At 43.5% G+C, this 27,831-nt stretch overlaps 1 protein-coding gene across 4 annotated transcripts in view; it reads right to left on the bottom strand.

Annotated features, from left to right (window-relative positions):
• The window catches only part of NOL4 (nucleolar protein 4), a 664,456-nt gene that overhangs the window by 321,811 nt on the left and 314,814 nt on the right, over positions 1 to 27,831 (bottom strand). For all 4 annotated transcript variants that reach the window (XM_033934882.1, XM_033934883.1, XM_033934884.1 and 1 more), the window contains one exon: positions 17,807 to 17,939. In XM_033934882.1, coding sequence (XP_033790773.1) covers positions 17,807 to 17,939 — 133 coding nt within the window. The remainder of the gene's footprint in view (positions 1 to 17,806; positions 17,940 to 27,831) is intronic.

Below are 27,831 nucleotides of genomic sequence, written 5' to 3'. Positions count from 1 at the left end.
CCATTTCAGATACTTGCAGAGAATAAAGGACTCCCTGCCACCCAACATTACAGATGGCTACAACTTGTGCATTGTATCCGAAATTCATTGCCTACGGTTCTTAATTGCGATGCTGACTCTGGTCTGCGTAGTTTTATGCATCAGAATGCTGGGCAAGTGCCCACTGCGTCAATATGGTATAAACTCATGCAGATGACAGCCTTCCCTGAATCCACAGAAATGGAACAGAAATGGAATTATAAACTCAGCCTCCCCTCTGATGCCATAGACTGGGAGGAGCTCTGGAAGATCTTCTTCAAATCCATTCGCTCTGCTTCGCTTTTACAATCCATTTTCTTTGTATTACACAGAGCTGTATGGACCCCACAACTATCTCATAAAATTGATTCCAAATCATCTCCTCTTTGTTGGTCGTGTAATTCTTTTGAAGGTTCCTTGGAACATTTACTTTTCTCCTGTTCACATGTCCAGTCTTTTTGGGACAGAGTTTGGAACACTGTTTGTGAAGTTCTTCAAATACATGAAACATTGTCACTTCACACACTCATTGGGATGAGCCAAACTTTATTGACACCCCTGTCTAGAGATGCAGAACATTTATTTACCATAATGATGGCACTAGCCTTACAAACGATACTATATTGTTGGAAAGATCTTACTAAAGTAGATTTTCACATGTGGTGGAATGCTCTTTATCTCACTGGCAAATATGAAAAAGTAAATGCTGAAAAATCTCATCTATTGCCTAGATATTATGATATATGGAAACCCTTAATTGATTACTGTTCTGATTGACCTTTTGTTTTTGTCCTATGCATATCTCATACGTTATACCTATTTCAAAGTTGCTATATGTAAGCAATATTTTCTGTATATACTTTTGTGTATGTGCATGTCTGGGTTGTTCGAGTAATAACTGTGATTCATGTACATCATTTCCAATGTTATTGTATTTTCTATTATAATCAATAAAAACAATTGAACTTAAAAAAAAAAAAAATGTTTATGATGCTGAACTGCATTGAAAAATGTCTTTTTCCTGGGAATTCTTGCTCACAGGCCTGCTTTCACTAGTCTTCGGCAAACTGTCCGGCCTTACACCAACACCCCTGTTTCAGCCAGTGACTTCTTGATGTCAGCGGAAGTTAATTTCCGTAGAGCCATTCTCACTATCTTATCAGTCTGAGGTGTTGTAACCTTTTTCTAGCCCCTTCCAGCCTTGTTTTTGATGCTTCTAGTCTCTTCAAAGTGCTTGCAGAATTTCAGTACCCCGGCCGGTGATCAAACCTTGATCAAATTTGGCTTCAATCTCTTGGGAACAGTAGCCTTCTTTTCTTAAGGTTAGGGCTGTTGCTCTTTTTAGGCAACCAGTCAAGTTTCTAAGAAACTTATCATACAACTGTAATTTTAGTATATTTAGACAATTAATATTCATTTAATTCAATTATATCACAATTAATGAAAAATAACAATTCAAATTTTGTCATATCACACAACAGAACTTTAGACAACACCCACAAGCTTTGACGACGACAGAGCATCAAAATGAAACACACAACCTGCTGTACTGTATGGGCTCAAAATCTTGGCAATACATATAAAAAGAAACACAACCGATTGCTTACCTTTTTGATGTCAAATTATTAAGTCATTCCCAACCACAAAATAAAATTACTACACAAATATTACCAGTAATGTGTATAAACAATCAAAGAATGTTTATAAATATCGTATGTTGCAGGATTGATGGGTACAATTAGAGGGATACTATACAGGGCAATGTTTTTAAGTAAAAGATCACTTATAGGTCATTGACCTGAGAGGGCCGCCGCGGGAGCGGACTGCTGGGCATGATGGACCTGTGGTCTGACTCAGCAGAGGCGATGCTTATATTCTTATTATATTCTTATTATAATCTCTTCATCTCCTTCTTTTTTTTCCCAACAGGGCAGCTCTACGTCAACCCCTCATCTCACCCTGAGGAACAGATTCCAGATTTTTCAGGAAGGAACTACCGATGAAGAACAGGAGCAGGCCCAACACACAGCTCCATCTACTGACCGAATTCCCCCGAAGAAGAGGCGCAGAGTAATAGTCATTGGGGACTCCATGCTGAGGGGCACCGAGGGACCAATTTGCAGACTGGATATACAATCGAGGGAGGTTTGCTGTCTGCCTGGAGCCAGGATACGGGACGTCACCGCCAGTCTTGATAAACTACTCACGCCCCAAGACCACTTTCCGATGCTTCTTGTCCACATAGGAACAAACGACACTGCCAGGAACACCCCAGAGACATCACCAAAGACTTCGGAGCCCTGGGAGAGAGGCTGCAGCGGACAGGAGCGCAGGTGGTCTTCTCATCGATCCTCCCAGTTAGAGGCAAGGGCAGAGCCAGAGATGAATGTATCCGGAGGACTAACGAGTGGCTACAGGGATGGTGCAGGGATATGAACTTCGGATTCCTACATCATGGAGAGGCGTTACAAGGACTTCAGGGACCAGACGGATTCCATCTGACCAGTAGAAGTAAGAATGTTTTCGGACATCGACTAGCCCGCCTGCTTCGTAGGGCTTTAAACTAGGTAAGTTGGGGGAGGGTACCCACTCACATACTGGTGCAGAAAGAAACTATCCTGATGAGGTGAGTCGACACTATGCTCCCATGTCCAAGGTAAGAACCCACATTGCAAACAGTTCTCTAGGAGTCACACCAACACAGGAAGGAAACACCTCACAGGGATTTAGCAAACACAAGGTATGGAGGGCCATGTATGTTAATGCACACAGTTTAGGCAATAAAATTCTGGAACTGGAGACTGAAATAGGGAATGCCGACCTGGATGTGGTGGCGATATCCGAAACTTGGTTCACGGACTCACATGGATGGGATATGGCTATACCGGGCTACAATATACTTCGTCAGGACAGAGAGGGCAGGTTAGGTGGAGGCGTAGCACTATACATTAAAGAAGACATCAAAACCACCAGGATCACAGATGTCAAGTACACCGGGGAGTCCCTCTGGGTAAACCTGGCAAGAGGCAGAGAAAAATGCCTGTATCTTGGTGTGGTATACAGACCCCCAAGACAACTGGAAGACATGGACGCAGAATTAATTGAAGACATAGAAAATATCACTCTACGGGGCGACGCTGTACTGCTAGGGGACTTCAACATGCCTGATGTAGACTGGAACACATTTTCAGCAACAACTAGCGGCAGCAGGAGGCTATTAACCTTCATAAAGGGAGCACGTCTCAAACAGATGGTTACGGAGCCCACTAGGGCCCAGGCGATCCTCGACCTGGTACTCACCAACGGGGAAAGCGTCTCAGAGGTCTCGATAAGAGATACGCTAGCCTCCAGCGACCACAACATAGTATGGTTCAACCTTAGTAAAAGCTTCCCTAGGTCAAACACTAAAACAAAGGTACTAAATTTCTGTGGCACCGACTTCGCAAGCATGGGAAACTTCGTCCATCGGTCGCTGCGGGACCAAGCGGAGACCGTTAATGTGGAAACTATGTGGTCAACCCTGAAATCAACTCTACACGAAGCGATTAGCCACTACATAAAATCAGTAAACAAATGGCAAAGAAACAATAAACCCCAATGGTTCACCAAGGAGATCTCACACCTCATTAAGAAGAAAAAAAAAGCATTTCTATCCTATAAGCGTACGAAGAAAAGAGAAGCTAACGTGGAATATAAGACCAGGTCTGCAGCAGTCAAAACGGCAGTTAGGAAGGCCAAACTTCGAGTGGAAGAAACTCTGGCGAAAAACATTAAGAAAGGGGACAAATCCTTCTTCAGGTATATTAGTGATAGGAAAAGGAACACAGAAGGGATAGTACGCCTTACGAGACCGGACGGAAACTACGCGGAAGCGGATTACGATAAAACCGAACTACTGAATGAGTATTTCTGCTCATCTTCACCTGCGAGGCACCGGGACACGGTCCACAGTTGAAGGCAAAGCAAATCGTGGAGGACCCGTTTCAGAATTTTGAGTTCACACCAGGAGACGTATACAGCGAACTGACAAAACTCAAGGTGAACAAAGCCATGGGACCGGACAATTTGCACCCAAGAGTGCTCAGAGAGTTGAGCGACGTCCTGGCGGAACCATTGGCCGTGCTCTTCAATCTCTCACTTAGTACGGGGAAAGTTCCCTTGGACTGGAAAACAGCTAACGTCATTCCTCTGCATAAAAAGGGTTGCAAGGCAGAGGCTGCGAACTATAGACCGGTGAGTCTCACATCAATAGTGTGTAAACTCATGGAAACACTAATTAAACGTAGATTAGACATGGTCTTGAATGAGGGGAGTCTACGGGATCCCAGTCAACATGGATTCACCAAGGGTAGATCCTGCCAATCCAATCTCATCAGCTTCTTCGATTGGGCAACAAGAAGGTTGGATCTGGGAGAGTCCTTGGACATCGTGTACCCGGACTTCAGCAAAGCCTTTGACAGCGTCCCACACCGCAGGCTGCTGAGCAAGATGAAATCGATGGGCTTAGGAGACATGCTAACTGCATGGGTAAATGATTGGCTAAGCGGCAGACTTCAGAGGGTGGTGGTTAACGGTACCCTCTCTAAAACATCGGAGGTGACCAGCGGAGTGCCGCAGGGCTCAGTCCTGGGTCCACTCCTTTTCAATATATTCATAGGTGATCTGACTCAAGGGCTTCAAGGTAAGATAACATTATTCGCTGATGACGCTAAACTATGTAATATAGTAAGTGAATGCAATCTACAGGATACTATGGCGCAGGACCTGCTTACATTAGAAAGTTGGTCCTCGACCTGGTAGCTAGGCTTCAACGCCAAGAAATGTAAGGTCATGCACCTCGGAAGAGACAATCCATGCAGAGCTTACACCTTGAATGGAGAAACTTTAACTAGGACTACAGCAGAACGAGATTTAGGAGTAATCATCAGTGCAGACATGAAAACTGCCACTCAAGTGGAGAAGGCTTCATCTAAGGCAAGGCAGATAATGGGTTGTATCAAGAGAAGTTTCGTCAGCCGGAAGCCTGAAGTCATAATGCTGCTTTACAGAGCCATGGTGAGACCTCATCTGGAATACTGTGTGCAATTCTGGAGGCCACATTACCGTAAAGATGTGCTCAGAATTGAATCGGTTCAGCGGATGGCCACCAGGATGGTCTCGGGGCTCAGGGGTCTCTCATACGAAGAAAGACTGAACAAATTGCAGCTCTACACTCTCAAAGAACGTAGGGAGAGGGGAGACATGATTGACACATTTAAGTACATCACGGGACGTGTCGAGGTGGAAGATGATATTTTCTTTCTCAAAGGACCCTCAGCCACAAGAGGGCATCCGCTCAAACTCAGGGGAGGGAAATTTCATGGTGACGCCAGGAAGTACTTCTTCACGGAAAGAGTGATAGATCATTGGAACAAGCTTCCAGTGCAGGTGATCGAGGCCAGCAGCGTCCCAGACTTTAAGAATAAATGGGATACCTACGTGGGATCCCTACGAGGATGAAGATAAGGAATAGGGTCACTAGGGTATAGACTTAAAGGGGTGGGTCAGTAGAGTGGGCAGACTTGATGGGCTGTAGCCCTTTTCTGCCGTCATCTTTCTATGTTTCTATGAATTATATTTGTCAGTACTCTTGAAATAGCTGTGTGTGAAACAGGGCCGATGTTGAGTCTGGCTGTTGCATTTTGATTTTTGTTTGATGCTTTTTTTGCCCTTATGATGTTTGAACTGTTTTTTTGTGTTGGATTACTTTAGTCCATTGTATTCCTATATTTAAGAAAATTTGGCTGCATATATGAACAAATTTTATATACATGCTGTTTTCTGGAGTTTTAGGAGAGACCTATGACTGTGATCAATCCCCATGTTGCATAACTTGATTGTGCTGAATTATGTGGGTACATGTATTCTGAGGTCTCTTTTTCTCCACTTTTTTGGATGTTAAAGTAGACTTAACACTCAGAATCCGAACGCCCCAGAATTCGAACAACTTGCAATCCAAACTATTTTTTTAAATTAAATTTTGCCCCGTAATCCGAACGCTCCTTTGGAATCCGAACGTACGGGAACTGCAAGCATTGCTCAGCCCAAAGCTTCCCCTCTGACTCAGTTTTCTGTTTCCGCCTGGGCGGTTCGCGTCAGAGGGAAGCTTTGGACTGAGCACCACTTGCAGTTGCCATTGCCGATCTTGCTGCATATGCCGGTGGGGGTCCAATCTAACTGTCAATGCCAGGGGGGCCTGATCTTGCTTTCTCAACCAGGAGGGCCTGATCTTGCTGTCTATGCTGGTGGGGTGCCCGATCTTGCTGTCTATGCCGGTGGGGACCCGATCTTACTGTCTCTGCCAGAGGGACCCAATCTTGCTGTCTATGCCATTTGGGTGCCCAATCTTGTTGTCTATGCCAGTGGAGGCCCGATCTTGCTGTCTATGCCGGGGGGGGGGGGGGGGGGCTTGATCTTGCTAACTATTTGAAAATCTGAGTTTGTGGGACCAAGGAACGGATTAATCCAGTTTCTATTATTTTCAATGGGAAAAATTGTCTTGAAACTCGAACGTGATTCTGGAACAGATTAAGTTCAGATTCCGAGGTACCACTATATTTTGAATTTTATATTTCAACTCATACAGACAATATTTATCTATTTGTTCTGTCATTCTATAACAGGTCGCCTAAGATTAAGCACCAATTGAGTACCTTTACTGAAGCTTATGCAAACCACTCTGAATTGGCTCCCCAGTCATTAGTAGCAGTACAGAAGCATCCAATAAACATAAACATGTAAGCTATAGAATACTAGCACTTATATGCATGACAGTTACAGCACACATATAAGTGTCAGTCATGAACTCAGCAGCATTCTTTAACATGCACACACAACTGCTTTTGTGCATAAATTCAACTGGCTGTTCACAGCGGGAAGAGCATGGAAGGGACAGAAAGGGCCAATATTTACAGGCTTAACTTACAGAATACTATAAGTTACATGCATAAGTGCTGCATCTAGGTGCACATATTTTGCTGTTATTAAAATAGCATAAAAATATGCAAGTCTAAATTTCGGGGTGTTATTCTATATTCTATAAGAGCACTTACACACGTAAGTGTTCCTGTAAAACAAGCTCACAGCCCAGGTAATTTGGGCCCCAAAGAGTTAACCCTATTAGTAACCTAGAAATTTAAAAGAAAGCATTTGTTTTTTTTGTTTATTTCTCACCCGCCCTTATCCAGGGCAAGTTACATATTAACATACAAAATAACAGATTTATATTTATCGTACAAAACACTTCAAAGACACACTATAACAAATTACATACTTACATATCAAATCAAATTATATATAACATACACGTCGCAACAACTACAAAATTTATTTAAGGCCAAAACTGGCCAAACCCAAACATACATCAAAATATAAAATTCCATAAGTCATACAAGATGTCTCAATAACACACATCAATAAACCAAATAAAACAAACCAGACCAAACATCTCCTTGACTAGCACTCAGCACTCAAGAGTCATCACTCCTTCTCCCTCAACCAAACTAAGACCCTATACAGTGGTACCTTGGATTACGAGCATAATCCATTCCAGGAGCATGCTCATAATCCAAAACACTCGTTTATCAAAGCAAAGTTCTCCATAGAAAATAGTGGCAACACCGACGATTTGTTCCAGAACCCGGGGTCTATACCTGTCAGGTGCCGGGTTCTGCAGCACCGTCAACTCCGTCCACCTCCTCCATCCGTCATTTGAAGAAGAACCCCACAGTGTCGCTTCGGAGGGGGATGCATCTAATGTCCACCAGCCAAGGAGAACCCCGCAGTGCCGCTTCAGAGGGATGCCTCCTCCATCCGCCGGCCAGCCCTCCATGTCGGATGCCTCCCCCCCCCGCATACTGGAGAGCCCCCACCCGAGCCCATGCAGCCGAGCACCACCCCACCCGCATGCTGCGCATGACAAGCACAACGCCGATGATTGACGCTGTGTGCGTCACACGCAATGCGCAGGCGGGACAGCACCCAGTCGCGCAGGCCCAGATAGAGGTCCTCCAACTTGCGGAAGGCACCCGACATGGAAGGCTGGCCAGAAGACGGAAGAGGAATCTCCCAAAGCAGAGCTTCCTGGGCTGTAAGTGCTCGTTTATCGGGGCAGAGCTCAGTTTGCGAGTCAAAAGTTTGCTGAGTGTTTTGCTCGTCTTGCAAAACACTCGCAAACCGGGTTACTCGCAAACCGAGGTTCCACTGTATTTCATTTTACAGAACAGATGTCTTTTCAGTAGTTTTGTACAGTTCTAAACATTTTGTTGCTGGCGAATGTATGGGACAACACCTGTTCTGACCGTATAGATGCTTTAAAATAATACCCCACTGGGCCAACTAGTAACTAGTTCAATACTTCTATGTTCCTATTGACATAAGTTAATACATACACTAATTTTTTACCTCCTCAAATATTGTTCTTGAAAAGTATCAGTACTTTGAATGGATTCAGTAACACTCATTTTGTAGACCAAAAGAAAAGGCATTTCCAGCTTCTTTAAGATATATGAGTATTTAGCACTGTGTCATGAACTAAGCAAATTCTACTCAACTCCTTTTATTTTATTCTTCTAATCAATACTGAGAGATTTTTGATATCAGTGGACCTCTAGTGGACATTATAATAATAGATGATTTCATTATTTATTGTGTTGCTTTTTGCAGTAGATGAATGCAATATTTAAAAACAGCACACACATTATGGAGCTATAGTACATCGCTATGATTTATTCTTGAAAGATCAGAATTCCTTTAATTTCTTTAGGAAGCTTAATATTGCATTCCCCTCTGAAAAATTGCATATTGAAGAAGCTCATGCATAGATGTTAAAAGAACAAATCCATATAAAAGATGCAAAGAATAAATGCAGCTTTGTTTAATGAGAATCCTAACAAAATAGTTCTTTTAGAACATATAAATAAACTAGCTACAGTATTAATATTTGATTACCATAAACCATACATCAATGTTTGCTAGGTTTGAAAGGTATACTGCCTATTACCAACTGCATATTGTTTCTTAAAGATTGTTTACATAGCAAGTAAGAAATGAAGGCAGATATGGGCATATGGTCTATATACTCTGCCCGTCCATCCCTTCTACTATCACCTCCTCTCTCTTAGAGATCCTATGTACTTATCCCTAGCTTTCTTGATTCAGATACATTCTTCATCTTTACCATCTCCACCAGGAGGCTGTTCCATGTACTCACCACTCAGATTCAGGAGTGATGACTACATGGAACAGCCTTCATCCTATAACCCTTCATTCCAGAGCTTCCTTGCAATTGAAAGAGAATTGCCTCTTGTGCCTTTATGTTATGGAGATATCATAGCTTCCCTCTCCTGCATTTATTCCACAGTATACATATTAGATTTTTAAATCTGTCACATTACACTTTTATGATGAAGAACACGGAAAGATTAGGTTCTTACCTGGATAATCTTCTTTCTGTTAATCTTCTCAGGAGTCTGTACGTTAGATATTCAATCCATTCTCACAAACCAGGTTTTGCAGAAGTGTGTTACTTTTAGCAGCTTCCAAATTGCAACTGGATTGTAGTGCCCCCTTCATTACATTCCAAAGCAATTGATCTCCACTGGTAAAACTACAAAGAAGGAAGGGCAGTATACTCCCTAGCATCTTTTAGCCGGGCGCTCCGCCCAGCTAATTTAGGTGAGCGCCCAGCTGCCTTCCTCTAATTACAAGCTTCCCCCTCAGGAGTAAGTAGCATTTTGAAAAAAGTTCCATTGCGGCATTTTGCTTTGGGTCTGTACGGCTGACTTGCCTACGCGGTACAGCGCCAGCACGCCCGATTCACCAAAGCCTACATGTTTCCCTCTGGTCTCACCTTTAAAAGTAATTACGGCAGCCTGCAGAGGATCATTGGTGCTCTAGCGAATCTAGTAGGCTGCTGGCGGCCTCTGTAGCACATTCCCTCTGCCTTGGACCCGCCCTTGATGTCAGAGAAGGGGCAGGACGCGGCAGAGAGAACGTGTTGCAGAGGCCACTGGCAGCCTGCTAGATTTGCTAGAGCACCAGCGATCTTCCACAGGCTGCCATAATTACCTTTAAAGGTTGGTCCTCGACAAGCAGCGGCCACAGCACAAAAGATTACCTCTCTCGCATGGTATGGGAAGCAGCGGAGGTAAGGCTCCGCCTGTCGCGAGGGCACCGGCGGGATTGCCATAGATACACAGGATCTGAGGGCTGGGGGCAGAGACTAGGAACTTTCAAACCTTCCTCATCAAATGGTGATATGTAGATCAAAACAAAATAACAGTAAACATAGTCCCTATCACCTGACGTCTCTGACTTCCTTCAGTGCTGGCTTGCTTATCTTTCTGTCCCCTCTGTCACTCAGCTACCTTCCTGTATTTCCTGCTCATAGCTAGAAAATTGGTCTGGACCGTGTATTTATCATCTTTGTTAGTCTTTAATCTGACTTTCTGCTGGAATGTTGCTCAAGGTCTCATGTGAGGAGTGATGCATGGGTTGTATAATGCAGCTAAAAAAGACAAGAGGGTCCATCCACATTGATTAATTCTACCAGGTGAAATGGATAACCTGGACATACAGATGGATAAACTGGACATACTGGCCTCACTTGTGTATGCTGGACACTACATACATTTTTAACATATATTTGCCCATAGCCTGGCCCAGCCTGTACCTTGCTGTCTGTGAACACATGTATCCTGTGAAATGCTAACCCAGCTGCCTTTGCTGCAAAGTTCTTGTCTCCATTCCCTGCTAGGAGGATACTTCTCCAAGGTTCTGCTGAGCTGTTATCAGTGCTGTATGACTTCACATATGCCAAGCATCCTGGAAAGCCATAAAACATTTATAATAAGCAACATACCCTGCAGGATGACAGGGGAGTAAGAGACATAGGAGCCTGATACCAAGACAGAACTCTTACCCAGGCTGGCCTGTCTCTGAAGCAATGTTACTTACCGTAACAGTTGTTATCCAGGGACAGCAGGCAGCTATTCTCACTAATGGGTGACGTGATCCAACGGAGCCCCGATGCAGACGCTCACAAGCAGAATTGCTTGAAGAAACTCGAAGTTTTGAGTCGCCCGCACTGCGCATGCGCGAGTGCCTTCCCACTCAGCGCAGGGTGCGTCTCCTCAGTTCAGATAGCTAGCAGAGAAGCCAACCTAGGAGAGGCGGGTTGGACGTGAGAATAGCTACCTGCTGTCCCTGGATAACAACTGTTACGGTAAGTAACATTGCTTTATCCCAGGACAAGCAGGCAGGTATTCTCACTAATGGGTGACCTCCAAGCTAACCACAATGGGATGGTGAGAGAGTTGGCAACTTAGGAGAATAAATTCTGTAACACTGTTTGGCCAAACTGTCCATCCCGTCTGGAGAAAGCATCCAGACAATAGTGAGAAGTGAAGGTATGAACCGAGGACCATGTAGCAGCTCTACAAATTTCCTCAATAGGTGTAGATCTGAGGAAAGCTACAGAAGCTGCCATAGCTCTGACTTTATGGGCTGTGACTTTACTGTGAAGGGGTAATCCAGCCTGGGCATAGCAGAAAGAGATACAAGCCGCCATCCAGTTGGAGATGGTACGCTTAGAGATAGGACGTCCCAACTTGTTCGGATCAAAGGAGATGAAAAGTTGAGGAGCAGTTCTGTGTGGTTTGGTGCGTTCCAGATAGAAAGCCAAAGCACGCTTACAGTCCAGAGTATGAAGAGCTGATTCTCCAGGATGAGAATGAGGCTTTGGAAAGAACACTGGGAGAACAATGGATTGGTTGAGATGAAATTCCGAGACAACCTTAGGAAGGAATTTTCAGATGAGTGCGAAGAACCACCTTGTCATGATGGAACACTGTAAAAGACGGATCTGCAACCAAGGCTTGGAGCTCACTGACTTGTCGAGCAGAAGTGAGGCCAATGAGAAACACCACTTTCCAAGTGAGATACTTCAGATGAGCCTTGTCAATAGGTTCAAATGGAGGTTTCATAAGCTGAGAAAGAACAATATTGAGGTCCCAAACCACTGGAGGCGGTTTGAAAGAAGGAATGACATGGAAAAGTCCTTTCATGAATCTGTAAACCACAGGATGAGCAGAGAGAGGTTCCCCTGAAGCGGCTGATGAAAAGCAGCAATTGCACTAAGATGGACTCGTATCGATGTAGACTTGAGGCCAGAACGAGAAAGGTGCAAAAGATAGTCCAAAACTGAAGATAGTCCTGATGATGAGAAAAACACCACGTAGAAAATCTAGTCCATTTTTGGGTATAGCATTTTCTAATAGCAGGCTTCGTGAAGCTTCCAAAACCTCCCTCACAGCTTGCGAAAACTGGAGAGGAGTTACGTTGAGAGGAACCAAGCTGTCAGGTGGAGAGACTGCAGGTTGGGATGAAGCAGAGATCCCTGATGCTGAGTAAGCAGCGATGGAAACACTGGTAGATGGAAGGGTTCCCTGCTGCTGAGTTGAAGTAGAAGGGAGTACCAAGGTTGCCGGGGCCACCAAGGAGCGATCAGAATCATGGTGGCATGGTCAGACCTCAGCTTGACCAGAGTCTTTTGAATGAGAGGAAATGGAGGAAACGCATACAGAAAGAGATTCATCCAGTCCAGAAGAAAAGCATCTGCCTCGAGGCGATGAGGAGTGTAGATCCTGGAGCAGAACTGAGGCAGTTTGTAGTTGTGGGGGGCTGCAAAGAGGTCTATCTGAGGCGTTCCCCATAAAGAGAAAATGTGATGAAGGGGCGTGGAATGGAGAGTCCATTCGTGAGGTTGCAGAAGATGACTCAAGTTGTCCGTCAAGGCATTGTCCACCCCCTGAAGGTGTTGTGGCGAATCGCCCAATCCCAAACTTTCAGAGCTTCCTGACAGAGGGAGGCCGATCCCGTGCCGCCCTGTTTGTTAATGTAATACATGGCGACTTGGTTGTCTGTGCGAATGAGGACAACACGGTCGTGAAGCAGATGTTGAAAAGCATTGAGGGCATTGAAAATCGCCCTGAGTTCCAGGAGATTGATGTGGCACTGGAGGTCCGTACTGGTCTAATAACCTTGAGTGCGGAGACCATCCAGATGAGCTCCCCAAGTGTAAGTCGAAGAGTCGGTCGTGAGAACCTACTGATGGGGGGGGGCGTGTGAAACAGCAAGCCTCTGGATAGATTGGAAGAGAGCATCCACTAGCGAAGAGACTGTGTCAGAGCAGGAGTGACCTGCTTGTTCCCACCTCTCTTTAAACCTGCGAGATTGGATAACTTCTTATCAATTTTTGAGTATGGTCCCTAGTTCCTCAGTGCCCCCCAGCGGCCACTTCAAGTGTGGCCATTGCAGTATATGTCTGTATGCCATGGAAACGCAACAAGTTGTTCACCCTCGCTTGTTTAAGACACATACTTTGAAACAACATACAGATTGTGAGACTCAAGGGGTCGTGTATATGATCTCCTGTCCATGCAATTTATTATATATTGGACACACAATCAGGAGTGTTCGAGTCAGGATCACAGAACACCTCAGTTAGATCCGCAGGGGAGACACTGGGGCTCCACTGGTTCAACATTGGCAGACCAAATCTCATAGGTTGGAAGATCTTAAATTTGTGGTCTTGGAAGTTCCAAGTTTAAAGAGAGGTGGGAACAAGCAGGCTTGGCTATGGAAGAGAGAACAGTCATGGATATTACACTGGCAGACAGTGACCCCTACTGGTTTAAATCGGGAGGTGGAGTGGTGGGCGTTTCTACACTGATGATTGACACCCAGGCAAAGTATTTAAACCGGGGGATCAGCTGCTTCTGATGTCAACAGAAAATGCAATCGGTTTAGCAGTAAAGATTCAGGTAGCCAACCAGCAGCGTCGTGAGTTTGTGAAAGCATATGGGGTTTGAATTCTTACAATGGTTTGTCTCTGTCTTCTTTCGTTAGGAAGTTGTTGAATTTGATGTTCCATCCAGCATGGGGGTTCTCTGAAGAAGCCTGTCGGCAAAATGCGTTAGAACCCACCTGTACCTGCTGTAGCAAGTTGGCTTCCTAAACTCTCACAGCTAAGTTTTGCTTATTTTGAGGATTATAGTTTTCACTTAAGTATTGGATACTTTAAATGGACATTTAATAGAAAAAAGAAAAATAGTATAAAAAGACACTCACCAAAATTTAAATACCTTTCTACCGCTTGAGGATGGTGCTATGATAGACTCTTTGAAAGTCCTTACAAGGGTTGCTGCCCTGGTTTGGTCACTTTCTTACCATGCAATGGTTCTGAGCACCTTCGTGGTTTAAAGGCATTTTCATTTTGTTTTTTGTTCCCTTTTTTGATTTTGTTAGTTCATAGTCTTTTGGGGAACTTTTTCTGTTTGAATTTCACCCAGTTGTTATATTGGAGATCCAGAACTTTTTTGTCTGGGACTGTTTGACAATGACGTCTGCAGGTTGGGATACTATTCTATCATTCACAGATCAACAAGCCAATGAAATTTTGTCTACCTTTAATTTGTTCACCCCGGATGATGTTTCTACAACTTCTGCTGATTGGGATCAATTGGCTTACTTACACAAAAGATCTATCCGTGCTGAGTTGCATGCAGCCACTCTGGTTGAATACTGTTGAGTCAAGCAAATTCCAAGGGGCTTACACATGCGTATTGAACCCCAGCTTTTTTTGGACAACGCGGGGTTCATAGAAAAGTGGAATGCTGTATTGAACAAATGTTCTCATGACCTAATGTTGCTTATCATTGATACCACAAAACGAGAGTTGGTTGTATACCAAATGGAATATCAGGATAAAGTAACATTGTCATGAGCCGCCTGATGATTTTAGTGTGAAGATTGAGAATTTGAAAAAACAAATGGAGGAGTTCCAGTCCAATATTAGAAAAACAAAGATTGGCAAGTTTAAGAGAGATGAAGGTGATTACATCAGAGGTTTTGTATACCCATGGATGGACCGCAACAAGCATCTACGTCAATCGAAAAAAGCTACATATTCACAAACATCTAGCGGCTCTGGGGATGATCAAAGCTCGGGTGACTCTAACAGCTCCACGGCTTCGGGCCCCATTGCTACACGATCTACTACAGTAAATTTTCAAGGGCCTGCCTCTCACAGAGGGGCAGGAGGTCGGACTACCAGAGGGAGACGTCCACCGAAACCCTGACAGTGAGTACCAACATATTTAATCTTTCACACAGACCTTTGTCTCCCACAGAGTTAGCTATTTTATCTAAGGGGTTGTCTTTTGTGCCTTTTGCAAATTATAACCCTTTAGATACCCGGATCAGTTTATATAAATTGGTGAGGAAATGCAATTTGACCTTATTTTTTCAAAATCATGGTGAGGCCATGCAAGCCTCGTCGGGGCCTCATAGACATTTCACTTGGAATCTTCCTGGTAATTTGGACCCACATTTGCAGGTCTTTCAAACCCTGATAGAACAAGACATTGAGAGATTGAAAGCTAATCCGGGGCGTATTAGACGTAATGTACCTATCCAGTTTATGCACGCTATCCATGAGCTATCAAAGGATACCAATATTGTGATACGCTCTGCCGACAAAGGTGGGGGTGTTGTGGTCATGGACACTGTAGCATATGTCACCGAAGCCATGCGGCAATTAAATGACACGCAATTTTATGTGCGTTTACCCAGTGATCCAACTGTGGAAATTTCTGAACTTATCCAACATGTTTTATTACAAGCATTAGAGACTGGTGTCATCACAGACAGAGAATTTTGTTTTTTACGCCAGGATCATCCTATTATACCTATTATATATTTTGTTCCAAAAATACACAAGAGCTTAACATCTCCGCCTGGTCGCCCAATAGTATCAGGCATTGGTTCCCTTTTGGAGCCACTGTCTGATTTCATTGATTTTTATTTGAAAGATCAAGTTATGCAAGCTAAATCTTACATCAAAGATACCACGGCAATGCTAAAGTGGTTACAAGAATCCTCCTCTGTCCCTCAGGGGGCATTGTTGGTTACTCTCGATATTACCTCCCTGTATACCAACATTCCTCAACATTGTGCTATCGAGGTAATACGTGCTCATCTCAGCGTTTTAAGTTTATCTTCAGCCAGATCGGAGTTTTTGGTGGCTATTGCTCGCATAGCTTTGGAAAAAAATTATTTCCAGTTTGATACTGAGTTTTTTCTACAGGTGAAAAGTACAGCAATGGGGGCAACTATGGCCCCCTCACTAGCATGTTTATATGTGAGCAACTTCGAGGAGCAATTTGTGTATTCATCAACTTTTCAAGCAGATGTTTATGTATGGAAACGTTTTATTGATGACATCTTTATAGTTTGGACCAACATGAAAGATCATTTCTTGATGTTTTTGCAGCAGCTCAATGCTTATGATTGTAATTTGCAGTTCACTGCAGCTATGTCTTATACACAGATCTCATTTTTAGACATCCAGATCCAACTCATCCAGGACCATTTTGAGACAACAATATACCTGTGCTCTACCCCTCAGTGAACGAACCAGGGGTGAGATGGCTCCCAATCTGGAGACCTGATATGATCTGCAAGCTGTCTGGAGGGCTTACTGCAGGTTCTACTAACAGGGCACCCCCAGAAGCAGACAATCTTTAAGGAAAAGTCTGCGATCTCCCCGCCGAAGGATCACTACCCCAAAGTGAATCCACAGCACTTGGGCAATATTCACGACACAGAACAAAATAAGAGACTAGGAATTGAGAAATAAAATCACGAACAGAATAAACTAGAAGTTCGCAGCAAGGCTGCAGAAACAAACAGAGCTTAGAGGGGAGTGTCCAGAAAGATGACCTAGCAGAGGGGGATGGATTTATTTGTAAGTTCTGCAGCCAAGGCTGGAATAGAAGCAAAACCCTATGGTGAAGCTTCCAGAGGTATTGTTCAAGAATATTCAGTTACAGCAACCACTAAAGTTAACCATGTACTGGCTAATATTTAGACAAGTGTGTGGTTAGCTTTTTGCTGTCCTAACTTTATCGCAGTCTGAATAGTGCTTCTAACCAGTTAAATACTTTCTCCATCCATCTGCCCAAAGACTGTCCTGACAATATTAATTGAATGGTGCAGGAGTTCTTAGTCCTGCTATTCAGCAGCAGTGTCTAATTAAATGCCACTGAATATCAGCAAATAGGCAGGCACAAGTGATTTAACTGGGCAGGAGGCTTTCCTGTCCAGTTAAATCATTCTGAATAGCAACTCATTATTTTTTTGCACTTGTTACTTTTTCTCTGAAAATTTCTGTGCATTTCTGCTTGGCAAATTGAGGCCTCCTTTTACTAAGCTGAGGAAATAAATGCCACGTGGCAAATGCTCCGATGTCCATTCAATCTCTAAGGGTTTCAGAGCAATTACCATGTCAGCCCATGCTATCGGGCTTAGTAAAAGAGGGGGTGAATGAGCATAGGATTTTGCTTATGATATATTAGGAAAAAAGTGCTGTCCTGTAATGTTTGCATGCTTTCACTGACACATATTGTTATGAAATGATCACTACTGCACACAAATAGAAAAATGCGAAACAAGGGAAGGAAATCAGAAATGCCTGGGAGAAAGGAAATGTGAAGAAAGAAAATTAAGAAAAAGAGATGGCAAGAGCCAGAAACAAAAAAGGCAAACAATGGACTATAGTTAGATGAAGGTATAATCCAACATGTAGGAAAAAGAAGAAAGGCTGTAGGACCTTAATTCTCTTTTATTATCCCAATTCAGAAGCATGTATGCACATATAACTTGCTTTCATGTGCTAGTTCCCACTCACCATCTTGCTGGTTATGAAGATTCTGGGGGCTCTGCATTCTTTCTTCAAGGTTAGAACTTAGGTCTGAGTTCACAGCTGACATTCTAGTAGAGTCACTCATATCAAACTCATCACTTTCTATGGAGCTTTCATCCTACAAATGTAAAGGATTTGATTCATGCTCCAGAAGTACACGTGAACAAAAATGAAGTGAAAAATATATATGTCTAAAATCTAACATTTTTCTCTCATTTGAGCCCCACTCCATCTTTACAGCATGTCTGGATTACATGCAATTGCCAACTACAGTGGGTTGGAGAGAAATTGCCTCTAAGACTTGTTCTCGGTGTTGCTTTGTGCAGTCATTCATTTGCACTCGTTTATTACTGCATCTTTAAAAATTTAAAGGTCATTTTACCAAAACACAAAGCAGCTAGTGCTGGTTTTACTGTAACATATTAAAAAAAAAAAAAAAAACCAACAACAACATGTGCTAGCTACTTAATGTGGGTAGGGGGAAATCATGGGTTTGGGAGGACTGGGGCAGTGGAATTGGAGGCTGTGACAACTAGTAAGCAGATTGGTGCCACATACTAGCTGTCATAACCATGATAGCACAGGTCTATTTAACCCCCACTTCATGACATGGTGTTATGTGCAACTATGCTACCAGTAGCCTAACAGAGAGGCCATGGCCCTGGAATGGGCATCTTCCTGTCTCACCCTGATGACTGACTACTGGAGGAATTCATTAACATCCAATTTCCTTTAGCTATTTATTTAGTTATTTTTACAAAAAGAACTAGCACAGCAGTCATTCAGCAGCAGAGTAACCATTTTATAGATAAAATTTATCATAATATTTCTGTTTATTTATTTTATTTAAAGCATTTTTAATACGCCTTTATCCAAGGCGGCTCACAGTATTACATACATATTTCAGGATTTGCACAACATAAAGATCCCATACATCAGCAAAAATCATAGGATTATACCATTTCAACCTATAAATTACATCTCAACTGCTCATTTACTACATAACTTCAATCAAGATGCATAAATCTAATAACCTGCAAAAAAGATGATATTCAGAAAGTAAAATATTAACTCAAGAAGCAGAATATTAGCTTTAAAAAGCTTGAACAAACAAACTTTCTAAATTGCAATAGATTTCTACAAAACCGTAAGGTACCAGACAATGCATTTCACATAAATGGTCCAGCTATAGAGAAACATGACTTTTTGGTCTGTACATATCGTAAAATATTCCCCTTTGATGTGTCTAACAATTAATAATTCTGTGACCTCAGTATCCTTAGCGGAGTATGTAGTGTTAGGCGTTTTGCCAAATAATTCGGCAGGATGTCATAAACACCTTGTTGGATAAGTTTCAAAACTTTGAATTGGATATGAAAATCGGCAACCAGTGCAATCTTTTTAAAATAGGTGTAATGTGTTTGTATCAAGATACTCCAGCCAGTAGCTGGGCAGCTGAGTTTTATATCATTTGTAACGCTTTAATACGTATTGAGGTAAACCTAGATAGATACCATTACAGTAATCTATCTGGGATACTACTAGCGCTTGAAGTACCTGTCTGAAATCCCAATTTGACAAAATATTCTTCAAATGAGATAGTTTCCGAATGGTGAAATACGCAGACCTCACTACTTTTGAGATCTGTGCTTTGAAGGAAATATGCACATCTACTATCATGCAAAGTACTCTAATTTCTTCACAGATCTTAATCAAGTGTTCACAAACATTCATCTCTTTAGGCCACAGATGGTCATTCACCTCACCCACAATCAGTTAGAGTTAAGTGAGTGGTTTTACTGTTTTCCAGTTGCAAGAAACTTAATAGTGAATGTTCTTTTCTGGGCTCATTCCATGATTCAGAACATAGGACTGTGCTGCAGTGCAGGAAGCTCAAGCTCAAGCTCAAGTCTTCTGTTCTGTGGGGCCAACTGGGACCTGTATTTATTCATGATGAGGGAGGGAAAACAGCTGCTGCCAGTGCGATATCCCCTACCAGCTGAGGCAACAGCACTAGGGGTGTGCACAGGGAAAAAAAAAGTTTGCTTTGTTTTTGGTTCATTTGACTTTTTCAACTCTTTTCTCACCACATCCAATTCCATTGCCCTAGGACACCACCTTCTACTTATCCTATCCCCAAAATGTCAAAGGCCTTTCCAACATTACCTTTGTCCAACCAAGGAAGTCATTCACCATCTCCACCAACAGTTGGAGTCCCTCCTCCACTTCATTACTTACAGAATGCCAGTGCCTGTCTACCTCAAAGTCCCTTCTGCATTAGCCTCTCTCAACAGTGGCAGTTTCCAGACTGTACTGACATTCATCTCTCAGCCAGTCAGCCATCTCCCTGTGCATCACATAGTTCCTAATGGCCACTACTTTCTTTAGATGTATGTAGTTATACACACATATACAGGTACTTTCTCTGTCCCTATTGGGCTCACAATCTAAGTTTTTGTACCTGGGGCAATGGAGGGTTAAGTGGCTTGGCCAAGGTCACAAGGAGCTGCAGTGGGAATTGAATGCAATTCCCCAGGATCACAGTCCACTGCACTAAACATTAGGCTACTCTTACACTCCATTATGGCCCTTCTCATACTCACAACTGATTACATAGCATACACCCAGACATAGCAGCAGAAACAATGACCCAATTCTATAAGGATGCCTGGTTTCCCTCTGTCCTTGGTGTAATTGATTGCACCCATTTGGCCCTTAGCCCCCCCCCTAAGAAAGAGAGCCTACTTACCGCAACAGAAAGGCACTCCACTCTCTCAGTATGCAAGTCATATGCAATGCACAGGGTGATATAACTGACCCTATCCAAGATTCTCCAGTAGAGAATGACACGGTGACTGTCTTCATGGTTAACCATAGAAAACTATTCCCATGTCATTATTTAAGGAGAGAGGGAAGAATCAGAGTATAAATGAGCACAATCACTGACCCTCAAGCCTTGCATTGAAGAATGCTGGTGTAGAAGGACTGAGGTTGAGATAATGTGACCAGTCAGGCCCTGTGCCTGCCGTGGTCCCCTCAAGCACACTAAGAAAGTCAGTGCTAGGGTTAAACACACTACTCAGAAATCTAGTTTACCTTATCCTTACCCATGAAGCCTGGTCTAAGAGTGAATCCTTTTCTGATGAACTCAATGAGGAAAATATGGAAACCCTACTCAGTAAAAAAAAACCAGCAGGGTGTAAACCTACAAACATGATATTTAAACAGAATCCTGTTTGTAGAAAACCTTGCAGTTTGCAGGAAAACCACCAGGGGAGCTCAAGAGGGCTGCATATCAGAGCAGAAGAACATAAGGGTGGGTGTGGTTCTCCTACTGAAAAGCAAGTAGTTTTTCCCACACAGTCAGAGAGGACAGGGAAGAGAGAAGAGTCTCTTCCTGGAGGCAGAGAACCAGATCTAGGTCAAAGTAATAACCTGGAAGAGCTTTTCCAAGCCTTAAGGCAGGTGCCTTGTTTCAAGAGGGACCTATGGAGATTGTGGAACAAGTGGTATCAGAGCCAGAAGCCATGGAAGTAAGATAAGCTGTTATAACTTATTAGATAAGGCCAGCACAAGTACTGTGGGGTTTTTTGTTTGAAAGAAAAATTTAAAAGAGATATTGTGTTTATGACCATTTTTGCTGCTGAAGTGTTTAAGGCTGTGTGTTTGATTTTTGCATTATAAAAGCCTTAGCACTGACTACCCTTTGTGGAGGAAGGGCAGCTTTTTGTGCTCCAGGGAAAATACTGAACTGTGTGCATTACTGAATTGCTGAAAGTGTTTTGGTTCTTTTTTGATTTTGACTTTTGGAAGTGTTTCAGGAAGCTGAGAGTTGTACTTTTGAGAAGTTTGCTACTATCATTTGGGTGGTTAATTATGATAGCTGTGTTCAGCCATTAAAAGTAAACTTTTGCTGAGAGGCTCCTTGTGTGCATTTAATCAGGGAAAATCTTTGGAACTATATATTAGGAAAATTTTTGACTGCTTTCTTGGACTAAGGGAAAGCCAATATAAAGTTTGATACTTGTGTTTGGAAAGGCCTAAATTCAGTGGACTGTTTTTGCTTAGGGTATTTTTTCTGTTTGTGCTTTTCTTGATCCTGATAATCTACTGAAACTGATATGTTTTGCCTTTTTGCAAAGTTTCATTTTTCTTGTTTGGTTTATGCTGGAATAAAACTGTTTCTTAAGACTGAAGGATATTTAAAGCAGCATTTTGTTTTTGACTGGCTAAAAGAACTGTGAATTTAATTACATTACTTGTAAGTGTCTATATCCATCTTGAACAGTGTGCCTGTATCCATTTGTTTTGCTGGCCACTAGCGATGCTACCGTGCAACCCGTGGCCCCAGTGGTGACAATAGACACTAAAGAATGACACAGGATTGTTTCCCGTGGTTATCCGCAGGGACGGGTACAGGGACAAATTCTGTCACCGTGTCATTCTCTATAGTACTTCTCATGACTCCTACATCCTGGCATACTCAAGGTTACATGAGATTACTGACAGATGGCTCTTAGGAAAGAAACGCACACAGGGACCCCACTGCAATTCAGTTCCTTGTGCCACAGCTTATCGCACCATCAATATGCATGTAGCATGCACCACTCAGCTCTGTTCTCCCACTCATCCCTTGTTTCACTCAACAGATCAGGGCTACCCTCAGAGGGAGTAGCTAATGATTCCCACTGTCAGACCCAACAATAAGGCAGAGAAGCAACATAACAGGGCACACCTTTGGACTGCTCAAGGCCACATCTGGGTGCCTAGATAGATCAGGAGGCGAATTGCATTATAAACTATAAGTATGTCATAAAGGGCTCCTTTTACTAAGGTGCGCTAGCAATTTTAGTGTGCACTACAATGCCCCACGCGCTAAACGCTAACGCCTCCATAGAGCTTGCGTTAGTATTTTTTGTTTAGCGTGGGGTTTCACGCGCTAATCTTTTGTGTGTGCTAAAAACGTTAGCGCACCTTAGTAAAAGGAGCCCAAAGTGTATGGGAGATCAAAATATCTATAAAAAATTTAATTTTAAAAACAAAATCACAAATATCAAAATTCAATGAAAATAAGAAACATATTTAGAAAAGAACTTCATCAAATAGAAATAGTGTATCCAATTGTAACATATATCTAAAATAAATCTAATTCTAAAGTGAATGCTCAGTTCAAAACACCAAATAAACTCAGACGCAGCGTCATAATCTGGTGTTAGATCCAAGACATCATTGCACCCACCTGCCTCCCTATCTCTCAATGGGTCCATTAACGCCCAAGATTTTAACAAGCTATTCAAAATATATAATATATAAAGCTGTTACTTAGCTTGCAATTGAGGCATTCAATGAGCAGCTTCCGGCAGGAGTTAATTTTGAAAAATGTTGTCTTTAAAGTCACTGCTGCTGAAACTAATCCAAGTGTTGAAATAACATGAAAAAATCACATGTAAACCAAAACCAAAAACAATAACCAAAAATTGTGAAATATCCAAAGATCCAAAACTTCCTCTTCCTCATAAGGAGTATGGAACAAAAATCCTATGGACAGATTGGAAGAGTTCATACACCATTGTAGCGACTGTTGAAGCGAGGAAGTGACTGTAATTTGAGAAAGTGGGTCGAATGCTTGAGATCACTGAAATGCAAGAGTCCATTGAGGTATCCTGAGATGAAGTCTCGCAAATGGAGTAACATGTACTGTGGAAGCCATGTGACCCAGGAGTACCATCATTTGTCTGGCTGAGATTGATGGCAGATGATAAGTCTGAGTGCAAAGCTGAATCAAATTGTCTTGTCTCTGATGCAGTATAAACGCCCTGAGATGAATGGTGTCGAGCAGAGCTCCTATGAATTGGAGATTCTGAGATGAATGAAGTTGGGATTTGGGAAAATTGATTTCAAAACCCAACTGTTGAAGGAAGAGAATTGTCATGCAAGTCGCTACTATCTCCCCTTGCGAGGTAGAGTCCTTGATCAGCCTGTAATCCAGGTAAGGAAAGACTTGAAGGCCCTGAAACCATAGTGTTACTGCCACTACCACCAGGCACTTGGTGAATACTCTGGGAAAGGATGCAAGGCCACAGGGAAGTACTTTGTATTGATGATGATGATGAGCTACCTAGAAACGGAGGAATCGCAAGGAGGCCAGATGCACTGGAATATGAGTGTAGGCTTCTTTCAGATCTAGAGAGCATAGCCAGTTGTTGTGATCTAAGAGGGGATATAAAGTTGCCAGGAATAACATCTGAAACTTTTCCTTCACTAGAAACTTGAAACTCCTGAGGTCCAAGACTGGATAAAGACCTCCCTTCTTCTTCGGAACAAGAAAATACCGGGAGCAAAACTCCTGGCTCCTCTGTCCTGGAGGAACCTTCTCGATGGCACTGAGAAGGAGAAGGGATTCTATCTCCCAAAGAAGAAGGGACGCCTGCTGAGGGTGAGAAGGCTCTCTTGGAGGATGATCTGGAGTAACGTCGATAAAGTGAAGAGAATATCACTCTCGAATAACTGTTAGTAACCAGAGGTCTGTGGTAATCAGTTCCCAGCGAGGATAATAAAGTTGAAGCCATCCTCTGATGGGTTGAGGAAGAGGCTGGGGTAGAGGAACAGCGGCTATGCTCTCGAGAAGCAAAAAGACTGAGCAGGCTTCTGTGGAGCTGCGGCCTGGGTTTTTTTTAGGATGCTGTTGTTTCTATTTCTTCTGCTGTGGTCTAGTAGGAGCAGCAGGTTTGGAAGAAAAATGCCTCTGATAGGAAGACCTTAAAGGCTTGGAAGTTGAAAGCTTAGACTTGGATTTAACCAAAGCATCCCAATGTTTCTTATGATCAGTTAGCTTTTGAGCTTTTGGATAGCATTTTCAACAGAATCACCAAATAGCTCATCACCGAAGCATGAAATGTTAGCCAATCAATGCTGGAGGTTGACATCCATATCAGAGACTCTGAGCCATGCTAGATGTCTCATTGCCACTGACATAGCTGATGCTCTGGAAGACAATTCAAAGGCATCATAGGTCAATCTCACCATATACCTTCTAGCTAGGGCAAGGGTGCAAGAGATGTGATGAAAATCCTGTAATTGCTGTGAAGGAATGTACCTATCAAGAGGGAAATTTCTTAATCAGATGTTTGGCATAGCAGGAAATATAGAAATTATAGTTTAGGACTCTGTTAACCAACAGACTCCTAGTAGACTCAAGAACATCATCTGCTGAGTCAGACTACATAACAAGTCAAAAAAATATTATGGCAAAGGAGTGCGGTGGGACCGATGATGTCAAGTCCAGTGTCAGTCTGATGAGGATGACGATATATGATGTGACTTCCTCTTAAAGAAGCTGAAGATGAACAATGCTGAGCAGACTAGGATTGTCGAGAAGATGAAGAATGCTGATGTCTGGAAGAACTGGATCAACACCGTGATGGAGAACAGGATATGCGATGAGATGCGCTGTTTTTATGTGTGGAACATCAGCATGGTACCAGAGATCCAGTATCGGTACCACAGGACCTGGTGCTTATGCTCAGACTGGTCCAGTACCGATGTGGAGTCAGCATCGGAGCAAGAAGCTTGAACATGTCATTGACTTGGAAAAGCGCTACAAGCTTCTCATAGTACAAGAGCACCAGTACCGTTTAGCATTCTGCCAGTACCATCAGTGCCTTGTCTGGCCTCGGCGGGGATGACTGTGAAGAGAATGCACACCTTGATGTAGGAGAGGCCAGACATAAGGACGATCATCGCTTGGTCGGTATCAAGGGACTCGATGCAATGGTGATCTGCGAGACCTGTTGGGAAGCTGGCAGCTTTTTAGCTGGCTTATCCAATGGAGCAATATCCCCTGACACCGATGCTTTCGATGTTTTATGTTTGTTTATTAAAAGTTTTAACCACACTTTGATTTGCCAACAGCACGGTGTACAAAATATAAAAAACAAGAAATGAAAATAAAGCCATAACAATTAGGAAAGCAAAAGAACAGTAAAGAAAGAACAGAAGAAAAATAAAATATAAAAATTTAACTAAATCTAAATAATCAAATCTCAAGAAAAAAATAAATTTGTTTAAATCTTGTTTAAATAGTTGCCAGAGGGGGGTCACGTGATGGCCGGCACCTGAGCGGACGCCTGAACGCGGAGCTCCGTCCTCCCTACACCATCCGGCTCCCCTAACGCTTGCCGCCGCCTGCAATTTCTTGTTTTTCGCGGCTCCCGCACTTCCGGGTTCGCTCCTGCTGGTTACGGAGCGTCCGACGCGTGACTCACGGTGGCGGCGCGGGGGATGCCGACTCGAACCCCGAAGGCCCCAAGAAGCAACGTGGTGCCGACTTTCAAAATGGCCGGGACTCAAACGGAGGCGCCGGTGGAACGCACTTCGGATGAAGTGCTCCAGGTATCTATGCGGCACTTATCCCAACTATTAGATGACAAGCTGGCTAAGCTGCATGCTTCCATGGATGAGATTAAAGATGTGATGGCGGGGCATGCAGCGCAAATACACAAGGTGGCAGAACATGTTTCAGCACAGGAAGACAGAGCGGCGGTCGCGGATGGCAGGCTAGATTCCTTGGAGACCCGAGTATGCCAACTGCTCGAGAGGATGGAGGACCAGGAGAATAGGGCACGCAGAAAGAACCTCCGTCTGATAGGGCTCCCGGAGTCGGTGAAAGATTCTGATCTTCTCCACGTGGTGGAAAGATGGCTGCCGAAGGAGCTTGGCCTGGCGGAGCAAGCTGGCCCTGTGGTGGTAGAGCGGGTTCATCGTGTTGGTCAATGTTGAGATGGAGACGGACCGGGCCGCCCGAGGCCGGTGCTGGCCAGATTCCATAATTATGCAATCAAAGCGCACCTGTTGGACCTGTTCAAGAAAACCAGATCTTTGTCCTATGAAGGGGCTAAGCTTATGCTATTTCAAGATTTCTCCACCAAAGTTGCGGAGCAGCGCAGGGCCCTTACGCCGTATTGCTTGCAGTTGGTCATGAGGGGAATAAGATTTGCATTTCTTTACCCTGCTAAGGTGAGACTAACTCATGAAAATCGGACTTTCACCCTGAGCACGGCGGATGAACTGAAAAAGTTCCTTGAGAAGCTGCCGGCACCTTAGGAGGGCTGCTGGGCGCCGGCCGTGAGATTGCTGGTGGTTCTTCTTCTATCACGTTGCTTTGGGCATCCATCAGTGTGGTGTTGATCCTTTTCTGCCTGGTGATGCTGGGGTCGTATGTTTGGCCTACGCCAGTGCGCTATGCTTGCGTGGCGTGATCCCTGACAGTCTCCTTGAGCTATCAGCAGACGAGATGCCTCGACTTCCATTGGGAGACTGAGACCTGCACTGCAAGGACTTCTGGCTTCTGGACACTTGGTTTGAGATTTCTGATGAGTGCTTGTTTGAGAGATTTGGCAGTTTTGTTATTTATGCAGCTCTCTTTACAATGTTTTGAAGTGTTTTCCATATACCTGGGCGTTTAAGCCCTTTGAAGTTTTGTGGGGGTTCTTCCATTAGTTTTCGGTTGGGGGGCTGGGTGGTGGATGGGGGGACGAGAGTGTTCGTGTGAGGAGGGAGAGAGTGGGATGGAGGTAGTGCTGGAGTTTTGGTTGTGTGTGTGGGGATTGGTTGGTGTGAGAATGGTTGAGATGTGTGGGGGACCTGGGGGTAGCGTTGAGGGGATAAGAGAAGATGGGATTAAGGTGGGAGGGGGGGTTTGGTGGGATAATATGGGGGGTGGGATGCACCTGGGGTCTCTGATCAGTACTGTAATGATAATTCAGTGGGTGGCGGGCTGGTTTGGCTGGGAGACCGGCGCAGCTGCCCCACAGGCCTGTTGTCTTAGGGGGGACTTACTTCTTACCAACTGTTCTTGTGAGTTCTGTTAAGATTGCCAGCTTCAACATTGATGGCTTGCACTCCCCAGTGAAGCGCAGCAAATTATTTCAATACTGTAAGAAATTAAACGTGGATGTTTTAATGCTTCAGGAGACTCACCTCAGCGTGTCAGAACATGTTAAATTGAAGAG

This window comes from Geotrypetes seraphini, chromosome 2, assembly GCF_902459505.1.
Source record: "Geotrypetes seraphini chromosome 2, aGeoSer1.1, whole genome shotgun sequence".
NCBI lineage: Eukaryota > Metazoa > Chordata > Amphibia > Gymnophiona > Dermophiidae > Geotrypetes > Geotrypetes seraphini.
Note: the sequence above shows the minus strand (reverse complement) of the source record. Positions and strands in the feature narration are given on the sequence as shown.